At 35.3% G+C, this 20,851-nt stretch overlaps 1 protein-coding gene across 1 annotated transcript; it reads left to right on the top strand.

Moving 5' to 3' along the window:
* The first annotated feature begins 77 nt into the window (after window positions 1-77).
* LOC121408316 (aspartate aminotransferase, mitochondrial-like) lies at window positions 78-20,594 on the top strand. The gene is made up of 11 exons (XM_041599738.1): window positions 78-234; window positions 9,232-9,385; window positions 10,295-10,423; window positions 11,513-11,646; window positions 12,467-12,554; window positions 13,690-13,758; window positions 14,219-14,254; window positions 14,815-14,965; window positions 15,833-15,998; window positions 16,543-16,693; window positions 17,856-20,594. The coding sequence occupies exons 1-11, from the start codon at window positions 140-142 to the stop codon at window positions 17,976-17,978; spliced, it is 1,296 nt and encodes a 431-aa protein (XP_041455672.1). The 5' UTR covers window positions 78-139; the 3' UTR covers window positions 17,979-20,594.
* The last annotated feature ends 257 nt before the right edge of the window (window positions 20,595-20,851 follow it).

The following is a 20,851-nucleotide window of genomic DNA, read 5'->3' as shown; positions in this document are numbered from 1 at the left end:
AATGAAATTTCAATGCAAGTTATCATTATTTATGGGAGAAAATATTGATTATTTGGAAAGGTAACAATATCAATGTCCATTTTAAGACTAGACAACTACGTGACTTCGGCGTGCATATCTTGAGCTGCAGACGTCAAAAATGGCATTCAAGACAGCGGTTAAATCCTCTTTTCTGCAATCATGCGTTTCCAAAAATGTCAGATTTTTCGGATCCACAGCAGCTGCAAAGTCGAGGTAAGACTTTTAGTATAAATGATAGGATTTAATGGACAATGTGTTGAAAAAATGTCGACAGCTTCGTCATGTCTTCGTTTAGAAATTATGACTTGATTGAGCTGGGCAACCGCCGCCGCTCACCGGCCTGCCGATGGACGGGGAACGGGCGGGAGCTCTCACTGAGGGTTACGGGTGGGCTAGACCAAAAGTTTTGGTCTCTGTTATGTTGGTTGTTCAACTGAACTCCGTTGGCTTCACTCACCAAATACAGAGACCGAAGTTCTAGCGCGATATGTACAGGGGACTCGATGGCCATATGTTTATTAAGATCGGATAAAACGGGGAAGTGAATTTGCACTGTTTTTGTTCCTTTTTATAAAACTTTATTTGTCTCTGTTTTTTAATTAATGCCAAGAGGGAATATGAATTTGCATTTTGGTAGCGTTTATTTTCAAAATTTTTATTCATTAAAGACAAAAATTGAAGAGCCCCGACTGAGGGATTTTGCATTGCAAGTCCCTATTATTTATTAATGGTGCCTGGCTGCACGATAGCGAGCCGTCTGTGTACGAGGAGAAATTTAAAGAAAATGTTAAAAAACTCCTCGAAACAGACGGCTGCCAGCTGTCTACGGGTGAGCCAGCTAGCATGGCATAGACTAGTCTTAGTCTTGAGGACGCAATGATGATGATTTTTTTAGATATGTCATCTATTTCTTCATCATTGACGTCTTGACACTCTCTCCATAGTGCCTTCAGCGAACGACCAAAACAAAGATGGATTCCCAAAAAAAATCCATCCTTTTAAACCGAAGTGAATAGCATTCATTTAATTTTATTAATTCTTACACCTTCCTACGCCTAATGCGTAGGAAGGTTTTAAATATTACTATTTAAAAATGTAAAAAAATGAAGATTTCTTACCTAACTGATGCCGCGTAGACCCCTCGTTCCACATGTAAACAACGGAAATACAATAGCGTCGACCCTTGAACCGCTTATGTATGACGTACTTCCGGAAAGCAATGCCGTCTCAACGAACAATTTAGAGATAAAAAATCTTATTTAACAAATATTAGAATTTATTTCGTGATCATAAATAATTTATATATATTGATATTAATTATTATACATGTAAACAACGGAAAAACAATAGCGTCGACCCTTGAACCGCTTATGTATGACGTACTTCCGGAAAGCAATGCCGTCTTAACGAACAATTTAGAGATAAAAAATCTTATTTAACAAATATTAGAATTTATTTCGTGATCATAAATAATTCATATCAATATATATAACTTATTTATGATCACGAAATAAATTCTAATATTTGTTAAATAAGATTTTTTATCTCTAAATTGTTCGTTAAGACGGCATTGCTTTCCGGAAGTACGTCATACATAAGCGGTTCAAGGGTCGACGCTATTGTTTTTCCGTTGTTTACATGTGGAACGAGGGGTCTACGCGGCATCAGTTAGGTAAGAAATCTTCATTTTTTTTACATTTTTTAAAGTAATATTTAAAACCTTCCTACGCATTAGGCGTAGGAAGGTGTAAGAATTAATAAAATTAACAAAATTCTAGTGAGTTCGGTTTAAAAAGATGGATTTTTGGGGGGAATCCATCTTTGTTTTGGTCCTTCGCTGAAGGCACTATGGAGAGAGTGTCAAGACGTCAATGATGAAGAAATATGACATATTTAAAAAAATCATCATCATTGCGTCCTCAAGACTAGGCATAGACCACTCATTCAATGAACAAGGTTATAACATAACCTTGTTCTCACTTATATCTCCATGTGTGGCAAAATAAGGGTGGCAATGTTTGGCTTATTTTCTCTTTTTCTTTGGGGCAAATGCTTGATTTTTTTACACTGACAGTTTCCATTACATCTATTATTCATACAACTTGGCTCTTATTTAAATTTGATTCTTTAAATCATTTTTTTCTTAATTAAAAATAGAGATCAAAAAATGAAAATTTTCTTGCCATATTACTTTCCACCAATAGAGGGCGTACACAAATATATGCCCAAAATTCAAGTTTTTGAGCGCTGTGGTGAATGAAAAAATTATTCCCAACTTACTAATGAAAAATAAATTGCAACTGTATGGAAATTAGTAATTTTGGTCACAAAAGTGATATTTTAATGATTTTTTAAAGTGTGTGCTCTGTACAACATTGGCATACCATAGTCTACTTCTAGATTCCCCACAGGCAGGGTGGTAGCAGTGAACAAGTGGCATAGACAGAGTCGCGTAGTCGCTAAGCTGAACCTTGCCTTTGCAGCTGTGTCTAGCCAGGAGGCTCCTAGAGAATGAAAATCATTTACTAACAACAGTGGCATAACAGGCGGGCGGGGGGGGGGCAAGCTGCCCCCTGGTGGATTTCACCAGGAAAATAAAAAAGATGGGAAAAAGAAAGAAAGAGAAAGGAGGAAAGAGGAAGGGGGAAAAATAAAAAGAAAGAACAAATCCTAGGGAAAATGGAAAAAAGGAAGGAAAGAAGAACATGTGAGGAAGTACAAAATATCCTGAAATACTACATTAGCATCATTAGCAAGAGAGGGATATGAAATCAAAAGATGTCTCAATGGCACAGGCAAGATTAGAATGGCGGGAAAATTTGAGAAAGAGGGAAAAAGAAATGGGAAATGAAAGTAGAATCAAAGCCTACATTGGAAAATCAGAATAAGAAGAAAAGGAACAAGAACACCACCGGGCTTGCTTAGGATTGAAAAATATAAAGATTGGGAAGAAAGGTGGATGGAGTCTATTATAAGCTTGCTTAATTTTATGCAATAATGGTCACAATCGGGACAAAAAAAATCCTCGTCCAAGAGTTAGCCAGGGGTTAGTTATATCCCCCTATATTATATTCTACCCTAAGTAAAGTTTAATGCTGGCTAATTTTTACCGTAAAAATCCTGTTAATGTTTACCTTGGCTAAATTTTCAAAACTATCACAATAATTAGAATTTATATTTAAAAATCATTTTGATAGGCCAAATTTTTCTGGCTCGCTGGCGACTGTTACAAATTTTTTCACATTTGCTGTGTTGTGCTGCCTAAAAATATTTCTCTTAATTATCCGCTACTGCGTTGAAGTTAATATGTGTTGTGTATGTACCCTCGATTTGATAGAAAAAAGTGGCCATCTACAATATTTGAAAATATCTTGAGGTTCCGGGTGCTCCGCCTCGGACCTGTGGCAGCACCAAGGGGGAAGGCTCATGGGGGAGTGAGCCCCCCCCCCCGAAAAAAATTGTCATATGCATCCTGCTAAAGCTGCAAAGTGCTTCAAAACAGCTTTTTCATTCTTTAAATTTTGAAAAGTTTCTAATCCCTTCACTGTTGGCTCCCAACAATTTTCTTTCACTAACATATATTTTTCAGGTCATTCTATAAAATTCAAATTCAATAGCGCAGTTACTGTCAACTGAGATAAGTAAAGTATCTGTTCGCATGGGGCTTAAACATCCATTGTTCAAGTCAATATGCGATTAGATTTTCATTATTAGCGAGATACAGATCTTGCTAACATATGTGAGCCATCCTGGGAAAATGGGTATTATAGGTGAAATTTTGGATTTTGGTTTTTTTATGTTTTCTGGTACCTGGACACATGTACAATGTGTATACAAAATATTAGAGTCTAATTCATATTTAAATTAGAGATATGGCCAATTGAATCAGGGGTACCCCCCCTGCCTGGCTGTATGGGTAGTCATGGAAGTCGGGCTTATTATTCATCTTTTCATGATAGGGAAAAAATTGTTCTTTTCTAACGCCCAACATACCTGGCATAGGCGAGGTGATCTTTTGTAGTGCAGACATAATTTCATACATACACAGCTAGGCGAATACAATAAAACAAATTATTCTACATATTCAACCACACCCACACTAGAACCCACACCCACACACTCACATTACATGAAAAAAAAACCTTATGGAGACTATTTGTCATACTATATATAGTTCATAGCGCGTAGTTTTGACATGGGAGGAGGTCACCAGATCCAATGACCAGGGGCAGATGGGGTTGGATTATTTATCTGATTTTTTTTTTTGGGGGGGGGCAGCTTATCAATTTTTTTGGGGGGTGCCCACTCCCACAGGCGCCGCAGAACATTTTCGAAAATGGGAGGGGGCTTTCCATGCAAAAAAAATCACAATCAAAATGGTATTTTCTTTTACATGTTTATACATGCGTTCTGGGAAAAAAAGTGGGGCCAAAGCCCCTGCCCACCACCATCCTAGATTCGTCCCTGCCCATAACCCGCCCCCCCCCCAAAAAAAAAAAGACGCCACCTTGCTGTTTGTCCATACTTCACTTTCTCGCAAAGTAAAATCTAAAAAAATTATGCTTAATCTTTGAAAAATAAACACAAACAAAATTCAATTTTGCAAAACCAAGTTTTTTCTGTGGCAATAAACAATAGTGAAAAGCTGATGCGAGCTACATTTCATAAAGATTCAGTGTGACAGCAACTCTTATATGAAATATTACCTTTCGTTGAACGAGCGAACCAGGAGGCAGAAGTTTCACTGTTTTCATGGTGGTTTTCATACGAGCAAGGGATCATATCAACATGGGCCACATTTGGTTTCTTTTTAGGGATGGGGTAGTCATGGAAATATATTTCACACATTGCTGTCAAATTATCTGGATCACTGAAGAATTTTTTCTTTTTGTCACTTCGTTTAAAAAGAAAAAAAAAAACTGCATAAAAACTTGGCTCCACATATTCAAACGACAGGCATTATAACTATCAAATAATCACAAATAATCTTCTTTTCTCTGTTACACTCTGTACACACGTGTGTAATGAAATGCGTTGAAATCATCTTATGCTTAAATAAAAAAAATAATATCAGAGTTTAATTCTTGATATGGAAGAGACTATACATTTACTCTCTTCTATGCAGCAGTATTAGCAAAACTCAGGGATGTGCATCGCTCTCCAATGTCCAAATTTGCACTAAAAGGATATAAAACACGATAATCTCTCCTTAGTGTGTGTCTTTAACATTATCACAGACTTCTTAATACAGCGGCAAACTAACCACATTTCAACAATGACATTCTTCTAATGGGTCATCAAATGTTACAAATTAAGTTTAAGGCTTTTTATCGGAAAAAAATAGAGTTTGTTCATCCAAAGAAAAACATGTATTCATTGTTCCATATCATCCCCTACCGGGGAGGCCGAGGTGCCTTGTCTTCATCTAAGATCTTTCCATATCATATTCCCTCTATTTGGAAAATCAAGTTGATAGCATATAAACCCCTCAAAAAAAGTTCTGCAACTCAAGTTTGAGTGCTAATAAATTTCTTAGTGTGCCATCATCATATGTAAAAGTGGTATCATTGGAAAGAATGATTATTCTCCTTTACGATTATTCTCCTTTACGATCATGTGTCATTTGTAATGCTAGTGTTATGAAATACACAGACATGATAAATATGCAGCAATGTAAAAAATGAAATGTTGCAAAATGCGTCGTTTCCAATAGCGAATTTCCAATTGTATCGAAGATGGGCCGAGTGCATTCACTGTCACCTGCATGGTAGAAATTCTATAAAAATGAGACTCTTGTTAGAAATCAATGCATTTTGCAACATTTCACTTCTGACTTTTCTCTATGTTCAGGGTGATTGCATATTCCATGATTACATAATCACAGCAAATGGCATGTCATTGTAAAGAGAGATAATTCAGCTTTCCAATGATACCAGTTTCATCTTTTATACTTCATTAACTAAAAAGATATCATCCCCCAAAACTGAGTTGCAAAACTTTTTTGAGGGGTTTATATCTGGGAGTATCTGAGAGTATGTCAGCAGGGTTCACCAAAAGGGATAATTTTCTTCCTCTGTATCGTTTGCTTTCTTCATGTTCCAGTCTTAAAAATGCCACGTTCTGATGACTCGAATCTGCATGTTTGATGAATGCGATTGAAAAGTTCACTGATATTAATGTGTTATAAAAACAGTCACATTACATTCTCATTTCTTCATGATTCATGGAAATTTATCAACAACATGATATTTAACATACATTAATTTTTCACTCTTTGACTTTGTGTAAATGTTACTTGTATTATATTTCTAATAAAGGTGGAAGTACTCACTGATGTCATATTTTCCAACCAAAAATACTAAGATTAAACTATTGTTGCATGGGTAAAAAAAATCCCTCCAAAATTCATGAGATGTTCATATTTAAATGTTTAATTTTCATACATCACTTGCAAACAGCTTTCCCTACATGAGCCTTTATCAAAATTCTATATTTTTTTTCCATTTTTATGGTTTTTATCATTTTATATTTTTTATATTTCCATGATTCTAGATTTCACGTATTAATACCGGTAAAATCAATTTTAAAACAATATCTTATAAAACGACAAATAACTGAATTCGTGGAGAAATCGATTAAAGAAATCGGTTACAACTGACATGATAAAGTCAAAACTGGCATACTATTTCCAAATAGAATATGGATAAAGTATGGAAAGCTAACTGAAGCTGTGGTATTGGTGAATCCCATATCAGAGTCTTGAAGGACTTCTGTCAGCTGTATGTTGGTTCTGAGATGTCTTGTCCTCATTACACTAATACAGTTGCTCTATAGATCCATGATGTGCCTTTAACATGTTTAACATAACGAAAGAAGACAAGACCAATTAGTTAACAAATTTTCAGAGTTAAGGTTTATTTAAAAAAACACTACTTAAGAAAAAAAAACTTTAAAAAGACAATTAAAATTATAATAACTTTTTTTTCAAAAAATATTTCTTTTCGTTTTCTTTTCTGATTTTGTGTAGAAAGTTGGCGAACCTCATGTAATGTAGCTCGACCAGATGGTAGAAAAAAATAAGAAATACCCCCCTCCCGCCCCCCCAAAATATATTGTTATTTTTGAATAAATTTCTTATAAATAATGACAATCTTTTTTTTCTATTTATAATTTCGATATCTGGTGAACCTCATCAGCAAATGGACCCCACCCCCCCAAAAAAAAGAAGATGAAATCAGAAGTCCGACAAATAACAATTTGTTTGGAGAGGGGATTTGAATAATGTCCATAATCAACCGATTAAAAAGGGTATTCCGAGTTGAAAATGATCTCATCAAATGTAAGCAAATGCTGCAAATTTCATCGAAATCTGATAACAACTAGATCTAAAAGGGTTTTTCATGCATTATAAAAACAGTTATATGCACGTATTAATAAATATTTGTTAGATGGGCAGATGATGTCACATTCCCACTTTAACTTTACTTATGTCAAAACATGAAATCATACTTATTTTATTTTGTCATACGTGTGTGAATGATATGTCACCCTTTTTGCATTAATCAATATCTAATCTTGGAGGGGGGGCAATAGAACAAACATAATTTCATGTAATGAAATACAAAATAACAAGCTGAGACATATTTGCATCAGTTTGTCAAGTAAATTCATAAAAACATGCATAGAACTGTTTCACCGAAATAATTCCATATTTTAAATTACTTTAAATTATCATAGCTTTTTTACTCCTTGTCCAATTTTGATTTTTTTTTTTAAATACATTTTTTTTTTAAAACTGTTGCATGTGATAGATTTAACTTAAATGGTTACAAGTATGTAGCGAAGGCCTATTTAAGTAGGTGCAGATCTAGATCTAGTTGATAGCCTAGGCAGACATAAGTTAGATGATAAAAAGGCCGTCAAAGGCCCGGACAAATACCACGAATCACTGCCGCAGTCGCATGTAATTTGAAGTTTAAAATCGTTCCTAAAAAGCTCTCTCGATCGATCCACATAAACACGCAACATAAAATTCGCATTCACCTGTTTAGTTGCCATGTTCCTCGCATCGCAATTATCAATGAATTTAACAAAACAACTCGATCTGCAACATAATTTAACTTACCTTCATGGATTTGAGCCAGGGGAATTGAATCCAATCAACATATATCCGAACCCGCCACCAAATATATCAAACCGATATCCAGTTAAGAAAAATAAAAATGCGCCTGACATTTTTTTTTTATTTCCCGCTGGTTGTTTGTTTTGTTTTTCCTCGCGACGCGCGCCAGACAAAAGTTTGATGACACGCGTATTTAAATGACGTCCTAGCGCATTTATTGTCTTCACCAATAGTCTGGTTATCGCGCGACGCCACACATATACATAATTTCATAATTGAAACATTTTTAGCTTGGGAATTGTTTTATTAGATAGCCATTCAGTTCATGATTACAAAAAGTGCTTAGAACGTCCATTTATCTACTCAGAATATCAAAAAATTTCAGCTTACACTCACGCTCGCATTATTTATTTGGAGAGATTTTTTCAGGACCCAATGCAAACAGCTAATCCTCTTTAGTACTAATCATGCATTGAGCTTCGCCCTTATGCTTGGGGCACAATCATAAAAAAAATCCTGTTCATACCTTAATGGCTAAGAAAATAAATTTTGGCTCCCGCCCCCCCGGCCACCGACCCCTGTTACGCCCCTGCTAACGTATGCTTACTCTCCACGGAGCCAGGGACGGGATGCCATTGCTCCACGATAAACTTGCTGCGAAATACTTGTTTTCTTTAGGGTTTTGAACCCAAACTTATTATGTAAATAGGCTACAATATTGGTTTTTAAACTTTTGGCAAAAAAATTTTATTTTAAAGCAAAATTCCGCTTAAATACATGAAAATATTAAAAGTTGAGAAGGGTTTACTCACAGTCTGTTATTGTCGCCATATTGCCGTCTTTGTTATCGTAGCCTTGCTACAAGTACAAATACGCGTGTAGAGGGCAACAATATCATGAGCAGTGCCAATTCAGATTCTAAAAAAATACTTGCATTGGTCGCTAAATATGGTACGATCATAATATTATATATGATATATATATATATATATAAGAAGAGGAAGAGGATAATACTATAATATAAAACTATATAATAATACTCAGAGAAATCAGGAGTCATCAATTTTTTTTTCTTTTCCTGCATGTAGTTGGTGGGATGGAGTTGAAATGGGACCACCAGATCCAATCCTTGGAGTCACAGAGGCATTTAAGCGAGATACCAATCCAAATAAAATCAATCTTGGTGTTGGTGCATATCGTGATGATGAAGGAAAACCGTTTATTCTACAGTCAGTCAAACAGGTAAGGACAGACTGGAATCACCTCAAGAGGTGATAGACTCGAGCTTCAATGTGGTGTTTTCGAATTAAAACTGGATGAATTCCGACTCCTGAATGTTTTACTGTCAAATGATCAAAATCAAAACCATTTATATCCTGCACATGTACAAATTATCACTATTATACCCCTTTCATAAACCCAATTATGCATCTAATAGCAGCATAATCTGGTCATAAAATCAGAGGAGGACCAGAGTTATCCGCATTATTTTGATGCTGCAACTATCCGCATAATAGCGGCATCGAACCAGATTTTGACTTTATGAACGCATTTCCAAATAATGCGGATAATTGCCATGGTGCGGTCACATGGTCACCCTTTTCCAACACAACCGCATTTGAGGAGGCGTGTGCAGTTGTCATGACGATTATCCGCCTTTTTCAGGACAGGCGCTCGTAAAAATAGTGAAGATTATTTTCGGAGTTTGTGAACACAATTTTTATTGAATTATCCGCATTACTCTTAGGCGGCTAATTGGAGGATGAGTTTATGAAAGGGGTATTAGTGTCAGTACATTGGATGGAGGCTGAAGATTAAGTGAATCCATTATGAAAATAAGAATTTATGAATTATGGGGATATTTATTGTAATCTCTAATAATTTTTTTAATGCTCTTCAAATTCTTGTCTTGCAATGTAAAAATGCTGATGTTGCAATTTTCAAGATGTAAAAATTGATCATGAAATTCTTCCTTTTTCAGTAGTGGTTTTATACCATTACATGTAAAAAAAAAAGATTTTTTTTTATATATCTTTGTTGGGATTCAACTGCAAAATGCATCCAAAAAAACATAGTTTATGTCAATTCATTTGTGCCAAAGCAATTTTAGGTCATCATATCCTTCCTTTTTTTTTCTTGTTTGTTTATTAGGCTGAAGAGAAAGTGAGGGGTATGAATCTAGACAAGGAGTACCTGCCAATCACTGGCTTAGCGGACTTTGCTAAAGGAGCAGCCAAACTTGCCTTTGGTCAAGATAATCCGTTGTTGGCAGAAGGCAGAGTGAGTATAAACCAGTTTGTAGTTCACCCAACCAACCCCCCCCCCAAATAAAAAAAAATCAATCAGTGTTAATGGCAAATGATAGAGGCAAACAGATACAGGGCATCCTCATTCATGTCATTAGATGGCCTTTGATTAATTTAAGTCCTGAAAAGTGAAATGATTTTTTTTTTATTACACAAGATATCACACCCCTCATAATATTGTGAAAAGTAGGCCATCAATATTTTCCAATATTAACAAAAAATCAGCTAGCTTAACTAATAAAACTCATTTTACTGAGTATTCTACTTTGTAAAGATATGTAGGCCTAGTGGCCCGTATTCTGAAGTCGGGTTTAACTTAAACTCGGGTTTAAAGTTGTGGTTTAAGTATGGGAAGCCAAAAGTATCAACATTTTTATTAAATTGTATGTTTCTATATGTTTACTCTGCTCTTTCCTGATTCATCGATGGTGAATACAATCATTTATTTATACTTCCTACACAATTATGAATGATTTGAGAGCCGAATGAGCTCAAGTATGATATCTCTGCTGTTGGTGATTATGTTAACAATTGGCTGTCCATACTTAAACCACAACTTTAAACCTGAGTTTAAGTTAAACCTGACTTCAGAATACGGGCCAGTATGTGTAAGTCCTGTCTTTGTTTTACACATGTTTCCCATTCTACTTTACATCCAGTATTATATAATAGGTGCATTATTTCAAGCATCGCGATTGGCCAATACGCGTCACACGACATCCAACTTTTTTGGTGCACTGCACGGCTAAGCAAAAGGTGCGCAACGAAAATAGACATTGCACGCTTAAGCAAACCAGTGAGGTAGAAGTCCCGGGAGAAGTCCAACAAAACTGTACTGTAACTTTTTAAGAACCTGTTTCTGTGTTGCTATTTTATAAAACAAATAATGCACTTGCTCTGTGATGCGTAAAAGTAAATGCAGAGAAAGCTCGGTTTCTTCAGATGGTGCACAATGGGCACTCGCCGCCAGCAGCACCTATCTAAAGAAACCTTGCGTGCTCTGCATTTCCACTAACGCACTCCGCTGCATTATTTGTATAATAATGTCTTTTCTTATTTTCAGAATGTGACGGTGCAGACCATCTCTGGGACGGGATCACTCCGGGTTGGTGCAAATTTCCTGCGGAAGTTTTTCCCCGGTAACCAAGTTGTGTATCTGCCATCTCCATCATGGGGTAATCACACACCTATCTTCAAGTGAGTATGATTTAAAGGGGACTGAAACCTTTGAAACAGGTAGGCTTGTGTCTAAACAGAAAAATCAAAGAATAAGAACAAAGAAAATTTGAGAAAAATCAGACAAATAATAAATCTTTGTCGCATGCCAATTTGAGGATCTCCATAGCATTAGTGATCGCAATATTCAAATGCTCATAACTTTCTCATTATTTGTCTGATTTTCTCAAACTTTTGTTGATCTGTTTCTTTGATTTTTTTGTTTTTACACAAGCTATCTTAATCCAAATGTTTCAGTCTCCTTTAAGGGTTGAAAAATCAAAACTACCTTGGATAACACTCTTATTGTGAAGGCTGGGTATGATAAGTGTAAATATATTGATCTTTTTTGGTAGCTATTAACATTTTTCAAAATATTGCAGAGTGCGTTCCAATAATTGTTTCTCTGAATAGCCACAGTAGTGAAAAGATCAACCAAAAGAGCTTTTCATTACTTTATGTCAAACACCCGGAGGCAAAAATTATTTCTTATTTGAAAATAATTACGAAAGTTACCTCTCCATTAAGTGCAATATCTGTGTTTGACAGTGGAAGTGATGGAAGGTATCTCACCATAGCTCTTCTTTTTTTCTTTTTTTTATACTTTAAAGATGTAGCAAACTAATAATACATTTGAAATTCAAGTTTTGTTCGGTCAATATTCCACTTTTGTGTATATGTGTCATTGTTTTCAGTTTATGCCATGTCTTTAATGATTGCAATCATGAAAATGTATAATCCCAATATGGCAAATGTTAGAACGTCCATCATGTAAGTAATGCTCTTATCTCTGAATGAACAGACACGCTGGTCTAGATGTAGCAAGTTACCGGTATTATGATAAGGCAACGTGTGGTTTTGACGCTGCTGGGGCCATGGAGGATATATCAGTAAGTAACAACAATGGGGTGTTGCAAGAAAATTGCGATTAATTGTAAGTCTTTTTGGTCCCTAAATCAATTATATGTCTTGAAGTTAATTGCAAATTAGTGACGGATTGCTAATCTGCTCCTTGAAACAAGAAGTTTAATCTGATTTGCTACAGCGAATATTGATCTATCAGTTGCAAAAATGCAACAGAATGTTTGCGATTGATCGCAAATATTTTCTTGCAACACCTCCCCCCCAAGTGATGGATGTTGGATATCATATTGAAAAAAAAAACGATATGTACCTACATTGTAATACAGATTTTAGATGCTATTCCTAAATACCATGATGATTACATTAGTAGAATATGATAATTCATCTCGTATTTAAGTATGATGTTTATTACTTGACCCAATCAGAATATCTCTGTGTTCCATGAAAATTCTCATCAAAGCAAACATAATTGATGAAGATCAATCAATAGAGGACAGAAGAGAAAATGAAAATACATTTTTCATGCAATGAAGATTGAAGATTGCAGCAGATCTTTCTAGAGGGTGTAATAGGGGTAAACCAAAATGCAGTAGGCAATGAATGATACACTTGGGTTGATGATGTCAAGTGATTGATTAGTCTAATACCCTTTTCATAAACCTATCCTCCAATTAGCCGCCTAAGAGTAATGCGGATAATTCAATAAAAATTGCGTTCATAAACTCCGAAAATAAGCCGCATTATTTTTACGAGCGCCCGTCCTGAAAAAGGGGGATAATCGCCATGACAACTGGACACGCCCCCTCCGATGCGGTTGTGTTGGAAAAGGGTGACCTTGTGACCGCACCATGGCAATTATCCGCATAATTTGGAAATGCGTTCATAAACTAAAAATCTTGTCCCGATGCTGCTATTATGCGGATAATAGCAGCATCAGAGTAATGCGGATAACTCTTGTCCTCCTCCAATTTTACGACCAAATTATGCTGCTATTAGCCGCCTAATTCATTTTAATGGGGTTTATGAAAGGGGTATTAGTTATGAATATGAAAAGGTTAGAATGTTGGTTTTTTTTATAGACCCCTGTGGAGGTGTAATAACCACCAACCCCTTTCAAACAGGCTTCAATAAATGGTGATGAATGTGTTCTTTCTTTGTTAGAAAATCCCTGAGAACTCCATCATCCTGTTCCATGCCTGTGCACATAATCCTACCGGTGTTGATCCTAGGGTAAGTTTATACTGTATAATCTCTGCTTAAAGATGATGTGAACAATGTTCCAGTGACAAATAAACAGCATGACTTCTGAAACAAACATGTAAGAAGATGTCCCGAAGATGATCGTTTTTGTTGGTGGTGGTGTTGTCGTTGTGCACATTTCTGAATTTCATTAAGTTTTATGAATTGGAAATTATACAATGAGATTTAAGTCACAAAATATTAGCTTTTGTGTCACTTGTATGCTTCTTATATCAGATTCTTAAATGTGAAATACAGTCACAATTTTGTTTCCTTCGAATGGTTGAGTTTATAATTTCTGATTTTAACTGTATCTGATAGTAATCTATAAATGTAAATGACTGTAATTGTAACATCCCCCGATAAAAAAAATATATGTTTGCTTGAGTTGTACTACATTGAATTGTAGTAAATATCCAATTTGAATTTAGCTTTTCATTTTATTTTTCAGCAAGAACAATGGAAGGAGCTATCCCAGATTGTTAAGGTATGTTCTTATAACAAATATTTTAGTTATCTTTTTATATGAATATTCATTATTGCCAGAATTATCAGATTATTACTAGAAAAATGTGCCTCTGTTTCAAAATTAAGAAACTGGTCCACTGGGTCACAAAACTCCACAATTATTTTATTCAAATGCCATGTAGAGGATTGAGCTTCAAACACCATTGATTATGTGAAGGTCTTGAAATGAATAACTTGACAAATTAAACAATTTGACTCCACTTCTATGATGATTGCACATCAGTTACATTTAAATATCTTCTAACACATAGTCCTATTCATCAACCAAGACGCTTGGAAATGTGTACAGTTTAATTTTAAAGATTTAAGATTAGTTTGCAGATTTTTAAAAAATATTTGTAGCTGTTGATTTACATACAAGAGAATTTTTGCTGATCTAGTGCCATGAGCGTCTTTGGATAGTTTATGATTTCTGTTAATCAACAGTTATAAAAGCTTTTATTTCTTGAGGGTTTATATTAGACTCGTGAAACTGATGAGATTTCTCTAATATCTATTTGGGTTGTTTTTCTCTGACAGGATAGGAAACTCTTTCCGTTCTTTGACATGGCCTATCAAGGTTTTGCTTCAGGTAGCCTTGACACAGATGCTTGGCCAGTACGGTACTTCATGGACGAAGGTCACTCCCTGGTCCTGTCACAATCATTTGCCAAGAACATGGGTCTCTATGGTAAGTCTAGTTGATTTGTGACCAGCCACTCCAAAACCAACAATAAGTCGGCTTGGGATCTTCTCTATAAAAGTCATTAGTATTTTCATCATTGTCTTCAAACTGCAAAAGTGAAGAAATTAGCTTTTCAAAATTTGAAGTTGTAAAGTTGCATAAAATACACGAGAGAAGAGTTTCTTCGACACCATTTTTGCGGACTGCTTGAAAGTTTCACTGAAATTGCTTGCTTAGTGTGCACGTCCCATGCCTGAGTTAACCTCAACTCGAAGAACCTTGTTTTCTTTGTTTTTGAAGCTCACAGAATTTCTTCTACATTCAATTGAGTACTTGCGAGGGTTATTGTTGATCAGTTTTGACAAGTTACATATAATTTTAAAGCTTAATGAAAATCTCAAAATTCATTTTGGGTGACATATTGTTGGTTTTGGGGTGGCTTGTCACATTTGAAGCATACATTAAATGATGGACTGAGACATCATAAACATTGGCAATTTGGAACACACATTCACACACAAAAAAAGTGAAACTTGCTAACCAGCTTCTGATTTCATTGATTATCATTTGAAAATCAGCTTTGTTCAATATTGATAATAATATAAAGTAACAATTTCAGTCCCACAGAGCATGAAGATCCATGGCATTTTGTATTGGTTTTTATTCTGCCCAAATTTCCGACATCCTTCTATTGGAATACCGGTTTCCAGAAGGTACGACAAAGTCTGAATCCAGAAAGGAACAATTTCTGTCATGACTCGGCCCAAGAAATAATACAAAAGACGATTAACTGTTATATTTGTTTTGTCAGGTGAGAGAGTTGGAGGCTTTGCCAATAGAGAATGAATTGTGTATTTTTTGTTATGTTAATAGGTGAGCGTGTTGGAGGCTTTACCGTACTCTGCTCATCGGCTGAGGAAGCCAAGAGAGTAGAATCCCAAATCAAGATCTTGATCAGACCAATGTATTCCAATCCACCTCTCAACGGTGCTAGGATTGCATCAACTATCCTCAATACACCAGATCTATATGATTTGTGGTGAGTATAGAAATGCAGGGCTTTTCATATAGTTGGCTCTTTAGACTGCAAATAAGATAAGTCATATGTGCAAAGATTTTTTGAGGAGGGGGGGCTTTTTTCATTGATAAACAGGGTTATTAATAAAACTATGTTTTGCATTAAATAGACTTTTTTCAATTTCCTGCTCAGTCTTTCAGCAATAACAAAACTTGGGGCAAAAAAGGTTAACTTTTGAATTTTAATTGACAAACAGTATTAATGTGCAAGGAACAGTGTTTTTAAAATTATGCTCATAAGGCTTTCAATAAATAAAAATTTGAAGTATGGCGATCCAAATCGGGTATTCAATCATTCTTTTATCTTATTTAGCGGAATTTGAAATGAAGAGTTATACTTCACATTTAGATAAACTAACTCAATAAGTATTAAAAATGTTTTCTGAGAGGTCTGGATTTAGCTGAATGCATTTTTTACTTGTTTTAGTTTAGTAAGAAGAAGAAATTCATATTCTATTGCTTCGGGTAATATACTGACACATTCAAACTGTTCTTCTGGTTTTCAGGTTGGGTGAGCTGCGCCTGATGTCTGGACGAATCATCTCAATGAGGGAGCAACTTGTTGCCAATTTAAAGAAGGAAGGATCAACGAAAAATTGGCAACACATCACAGACCAGATTGGCATGTTCTGTTTTACTGGTCTCAAACCAGATCAGGTCAGTGTTGAGTCATTCACACACTAAGGGGATATTGCAACAGAATATTCTGTTGCAATTTTTTCAATTAATAGATCTATTTTAACTATAGAAAATCATGGGCTCATCTTTCAAAGAGTTAATATTGATCTGATCAATCACAACTATGGAAAGCCAGCAAAGTCAGCATATGAAATGTATGTTTGTTTCGAATTTTTTCTAGATGTGAGTTACGATTGATTGGATCAATCATAACTCTTTGTAAGCGAGGCCCAGTTTATACTGTATTTTGCAAGAAGTAGAACAGGGGGCTGTTTCATAAAGCTGTTCGTAAGTTAAGAGTGACTTTAAGAACGACTGGTGATCCTTTCTTGTGGTAAATGATGTACATTGGTGACTAATTAGCACATAAGAAAGGCTAACCAGTCATTCATAAAGTCACTCTTAACTTACGAACAGCTTTATGAACCGCCCACCAGCAATCAATCGCAAATATACAAGTAATTGTAAGACATATGAATGATTTAGGAACTGAAAATAGACTTGCAAATGATTGCAAGTTTCTTGCAACTCCCCATATCTACAGTTTATCGCTCGTGCTTACTAGAAAGACTACACTCACAACTGCATATTCTATGCTCTCATATTCTGTAAAACACTAGAAAGCAATTATACCTCCACTTATTTTTTTTTATTTATTGCACTTCCAAAATAACAGATTTTTGTCTTTATTACTTTAATTTCCCAGTCATTCAAGATAAATCCACATGAAATAACTCAAACTAGGTAATGATATAAGATAAGTGAGCTGTAGAAAAGAATGACTTATCAGAGCAAAAATACTAGATTGTTACCTTTTTTCACTCCAATGCCCCATTCACTTGAGGCTGTCTAGTTGAAAATATTTCTACTAGAGAATGACATGAGATAAGTAAGCTGTGGTAATAGAATGGCTTATCATAGCATACATTAGCATGCAAGAATCTTGATGCTGAGTGGGTTTTGTCAAAATATGCTTATTTCTTCATCCTCCCTCCATTTCTCATTCACACATTACACTCTGAATAAGTCAATCTTCCATAAGTCAAATAATCACCTAACTCAAAGCATTAGCTATTTGCTTCTCAATTGTTCATTTTTTATTTTAAAAAAATCAAACTCTGGTTTTGATTTATGCTCACAGGTTGAAAGAATGACAAAGGAATTTTCGATCTATCTGACGAAGGATGGCCGAATCTCGGTGGCAGGCGTATCGTCCAAGAACAATGCCTACCTCGCGCATGCAATGCACGCCGTCACCAAGTAATCATCAACGTTCATTTGACTCATAATAAGACCTTTGTATGTCACCTTGACAATATTCAGAACTGCGTCTCTCCCGCGGGTAACCTGCAAACGTCTTTTGGTACCAATCCTGACATATCTCACAGTCAAAGTACATGCGAATGCAGAAAGGATGCTGTGAACAAAGGCACATAGTGCATTTATTGCGGGTTTCCTGCCGGAAGATGGGCCACTGAATGTAGCCAAGGTGCCTAAGCCAAATTATCACTCATAGATCGGGGTCGCTTTTCATAAGTACCTGTTATAATAGCAAATGCACATTTCTATAGCAAGTTTACTCTCAGCCAATCATATTGAATGATTTCAGTAGCTTTTAACTGTTATTGCAAATTTGTTGATTTAACAAGTTTTATGAAACAGGGCCCGCAGCATAGTAAAGTCTTATATGAATGCCAGCCATATTGATAAGTCCATGTATAGTTGTTGCATATGCTGTCCAACTTGACACGGTCGACTCTGCTGTGATCATTGAAATATCTTTTACTTGGACAATTTTGATGTACTCGACGTGCCAAATGTATTTCATGATAGATATAGATAAAGGTCTTGTGCATTCCTTGAACTTCTACACAGTTTAGGCTTCCATGGGATCGCTCATAACTGGTTAACTGATTTTGACCCAGTTTTGAAGAAATACATTACAAGTATTTGGCAATTTTTTGACAATCATGCAAATTATGTCTCATATTCTGATACAGGATTTGGCAAAAGTATGAAGAGTTAGAAATCACATCGACCACTTTCATTTTCCTTCGAAATTGCTCTGGGGTGTTTGCAACAGCTATACGTGATCACATTTATTGTTTGTGTGATGTTATGAATAGTGAAAATTTTTACAGATGAAATACACTCTGTTCCTTTAAGGAATGTCCCCAAAAATACATATCTTTTGTAATAAATGTTTTAAGATTTAAATCTAACATTTACTGAAGGGAAGATAGATATTTTTTTATATCGTCCCATAAATGTGATTATACTTTTATTATAGTAGGGAAAGATTATATTTCTGACGTCCACAGGATTATTTTTTTCACTTTCTATTAATTCAATGTGAGAATGTGAAAGCCATGTTTAAAACATGTAAAAGAGTAAATGAGGTATTTTGTAATGAAATATAAATGCACAAGCACAATATGATTGGGCATTTAGACATATTGACATTTGTGATTATTACCGTAAGTAATTGAAAATAATGTAATTGATGAGAATATGACAATAATCATGACATTTTATTTATCAAGGTCAACTTCTTCAGTATTCTCTGCTCTCCCATCCTAATGAAGACTTGTACTGTCTTAATTTGAGTACAGGAAGCAACTGATATCACCCAAAATTTACTTCTAAATGTGTTTGCATTTTTACAAAATGATTTTCTTCTTCAAGGCATAATTTAATAGAATCCCTGATGTTGCTATGAGATATGGCCGGTTGACCATCATGCCAATGCACTGGTGTCTGTGTAAATGACAGACACATTTTGCTCTTAACAGGATATAGCATTTGTGACTTGCTTCCTGTAATCAAAGTTGACCAGAATATATTTCAGCTGTTGTATAAATGCATGATCTCCATGAAGCAGGTGCTATATTGAACTAAGCATTGGATGCTACTCTTTGTTGGGGATGCGCCTCGACATTGAGATGAACTTATGTAGTGATAGATGAGAATATACATTCTGATTTGGAATCTAAAGTATGTATTAACAGCAAAATGAAATAGAGTGGGTTAAATCCTGTATTGAAGTTGTGAGTTGATATTAGTTGTTTTTTAATTGACCAAATGGCCTCCCAATGGATAATATGGGAGACAACTGGCAACATATCACTACATGCACATTGGTAGAAAAAAAATATGTTTGGTTGTTACTTAATAGAGCAGGAAGCAGCTTAAATTTGATATCATTTGTTTCTCATTTTATGAAGGATGGTTTGATAACATAAATGGGTCAGAATTGCCCTCATAAATCCACTCATATTTTTAACACTTCAAAACTTAATTGGAATGTATGTTTTGAGTTACTAGTATTCCAGTAAATATTGCATGACTTTTACACAGTACAAGCCTTATGCATATTTATGATGAAAAGGAAATACAGTTATATAGTGAATGAAACATTGATAGTAAAATTTTCCTTGATACATTCACACAATGCTGAACCACACAGGCCATTTCTGGCAGGAACATTTTTTTGTGTGCTTTTTTTTGTTTGTTTATTTTTCAAGTTATGTTAAGAAGATCATGAATACGGAGCTGATTTATTCCAAGTACTCTACAACATATGATTGAAATGCTGCAATCCTGATCGACAAGTGTTCAATTTTTCCTAAAAAATACTTTAGTAAGACTGCAGTTTAGAGTTGTCAATCTCTTGATCATGATCCAAAGCAAGTTCTTGGACATTTACTGATAACCTGTGTATTCAGCTTTTACGGACCAGAGTTTAAAAAGCTGATGTATTATGTAGTGTGGATGAATTGCAGATTTTAATGTTTATATAAAAGAATATTCTGGATTTGTTTGTGGTTTCTTCCAAGAAGGAATTGAATATTGAGAGCATTAAACAAGCCTCAATATAGATTATACATCAAGATGCTACTTACTTTTTTGTTTTCAGTGTTTATTAAAAAGAGAGGGTGAACAATGAAGATTTGGGAGATTATATGTTGAGATGCGTTTAACAGAACTTCCTCCAAAGTCAAGCAACATGGCACTCAGAGAGAGAGAGAGGGGCAGACATACAGACAGAACGAGACACAGAGAGGGGGTAGGGAAGACAAAGGAGGGGCAAAAAGAAGGGGGTAATAGAGAAAGAGGGGTAGAGATAAAAGTGAGGAC

The sequence above is a fragment of the Lytechinus variegatus genome, chromosome 2 (assembly GCF_018143015.1).
Source record: "Lytechinus variegatus isolate NC3 chromosome 2, Lvar_3.0, whole genome shotgun sequence".
NCBI lineage: Eukaryota > Metazoa > Echinodermata > Echinoidea > Temnopleuroida > Toxopneustidae > Lytechinus > Lytechinus variegatus.
The sequence above is the reverse complement of the archived record's forward strand: the minus strand, read 5'-3'. Positions and strand labels throughout refer to the sequence as shown.

What these genes read in the sequence shown, in the direction of transcription:
- LOC121408316 (XM_041599738.1), top strand. Translation starts at nt 140, where the DNA reads ATGGCATTCAAGACAGCGGTTAAATCCTCTTTTCTGCAATCATGCGTT. An exon ending in GGGCCATGGAGGATATATCA is followed by an intron (nt 12,555 to 13,689) that starts GTAAGTAACAAC and finishes TTTCTTTGTTAG; the next exon opens with AAAATCCCTGAGAACTCCAT. An exon ending in AGCTATCCCAGATTGTTAAG is followed by an intron (nt 14,255 to 14,814) that starts GTATGTTCTTAT and finishes TTTCTCTGACAG; the next exon opens with GATAGGAAACTCTTTCCGTT.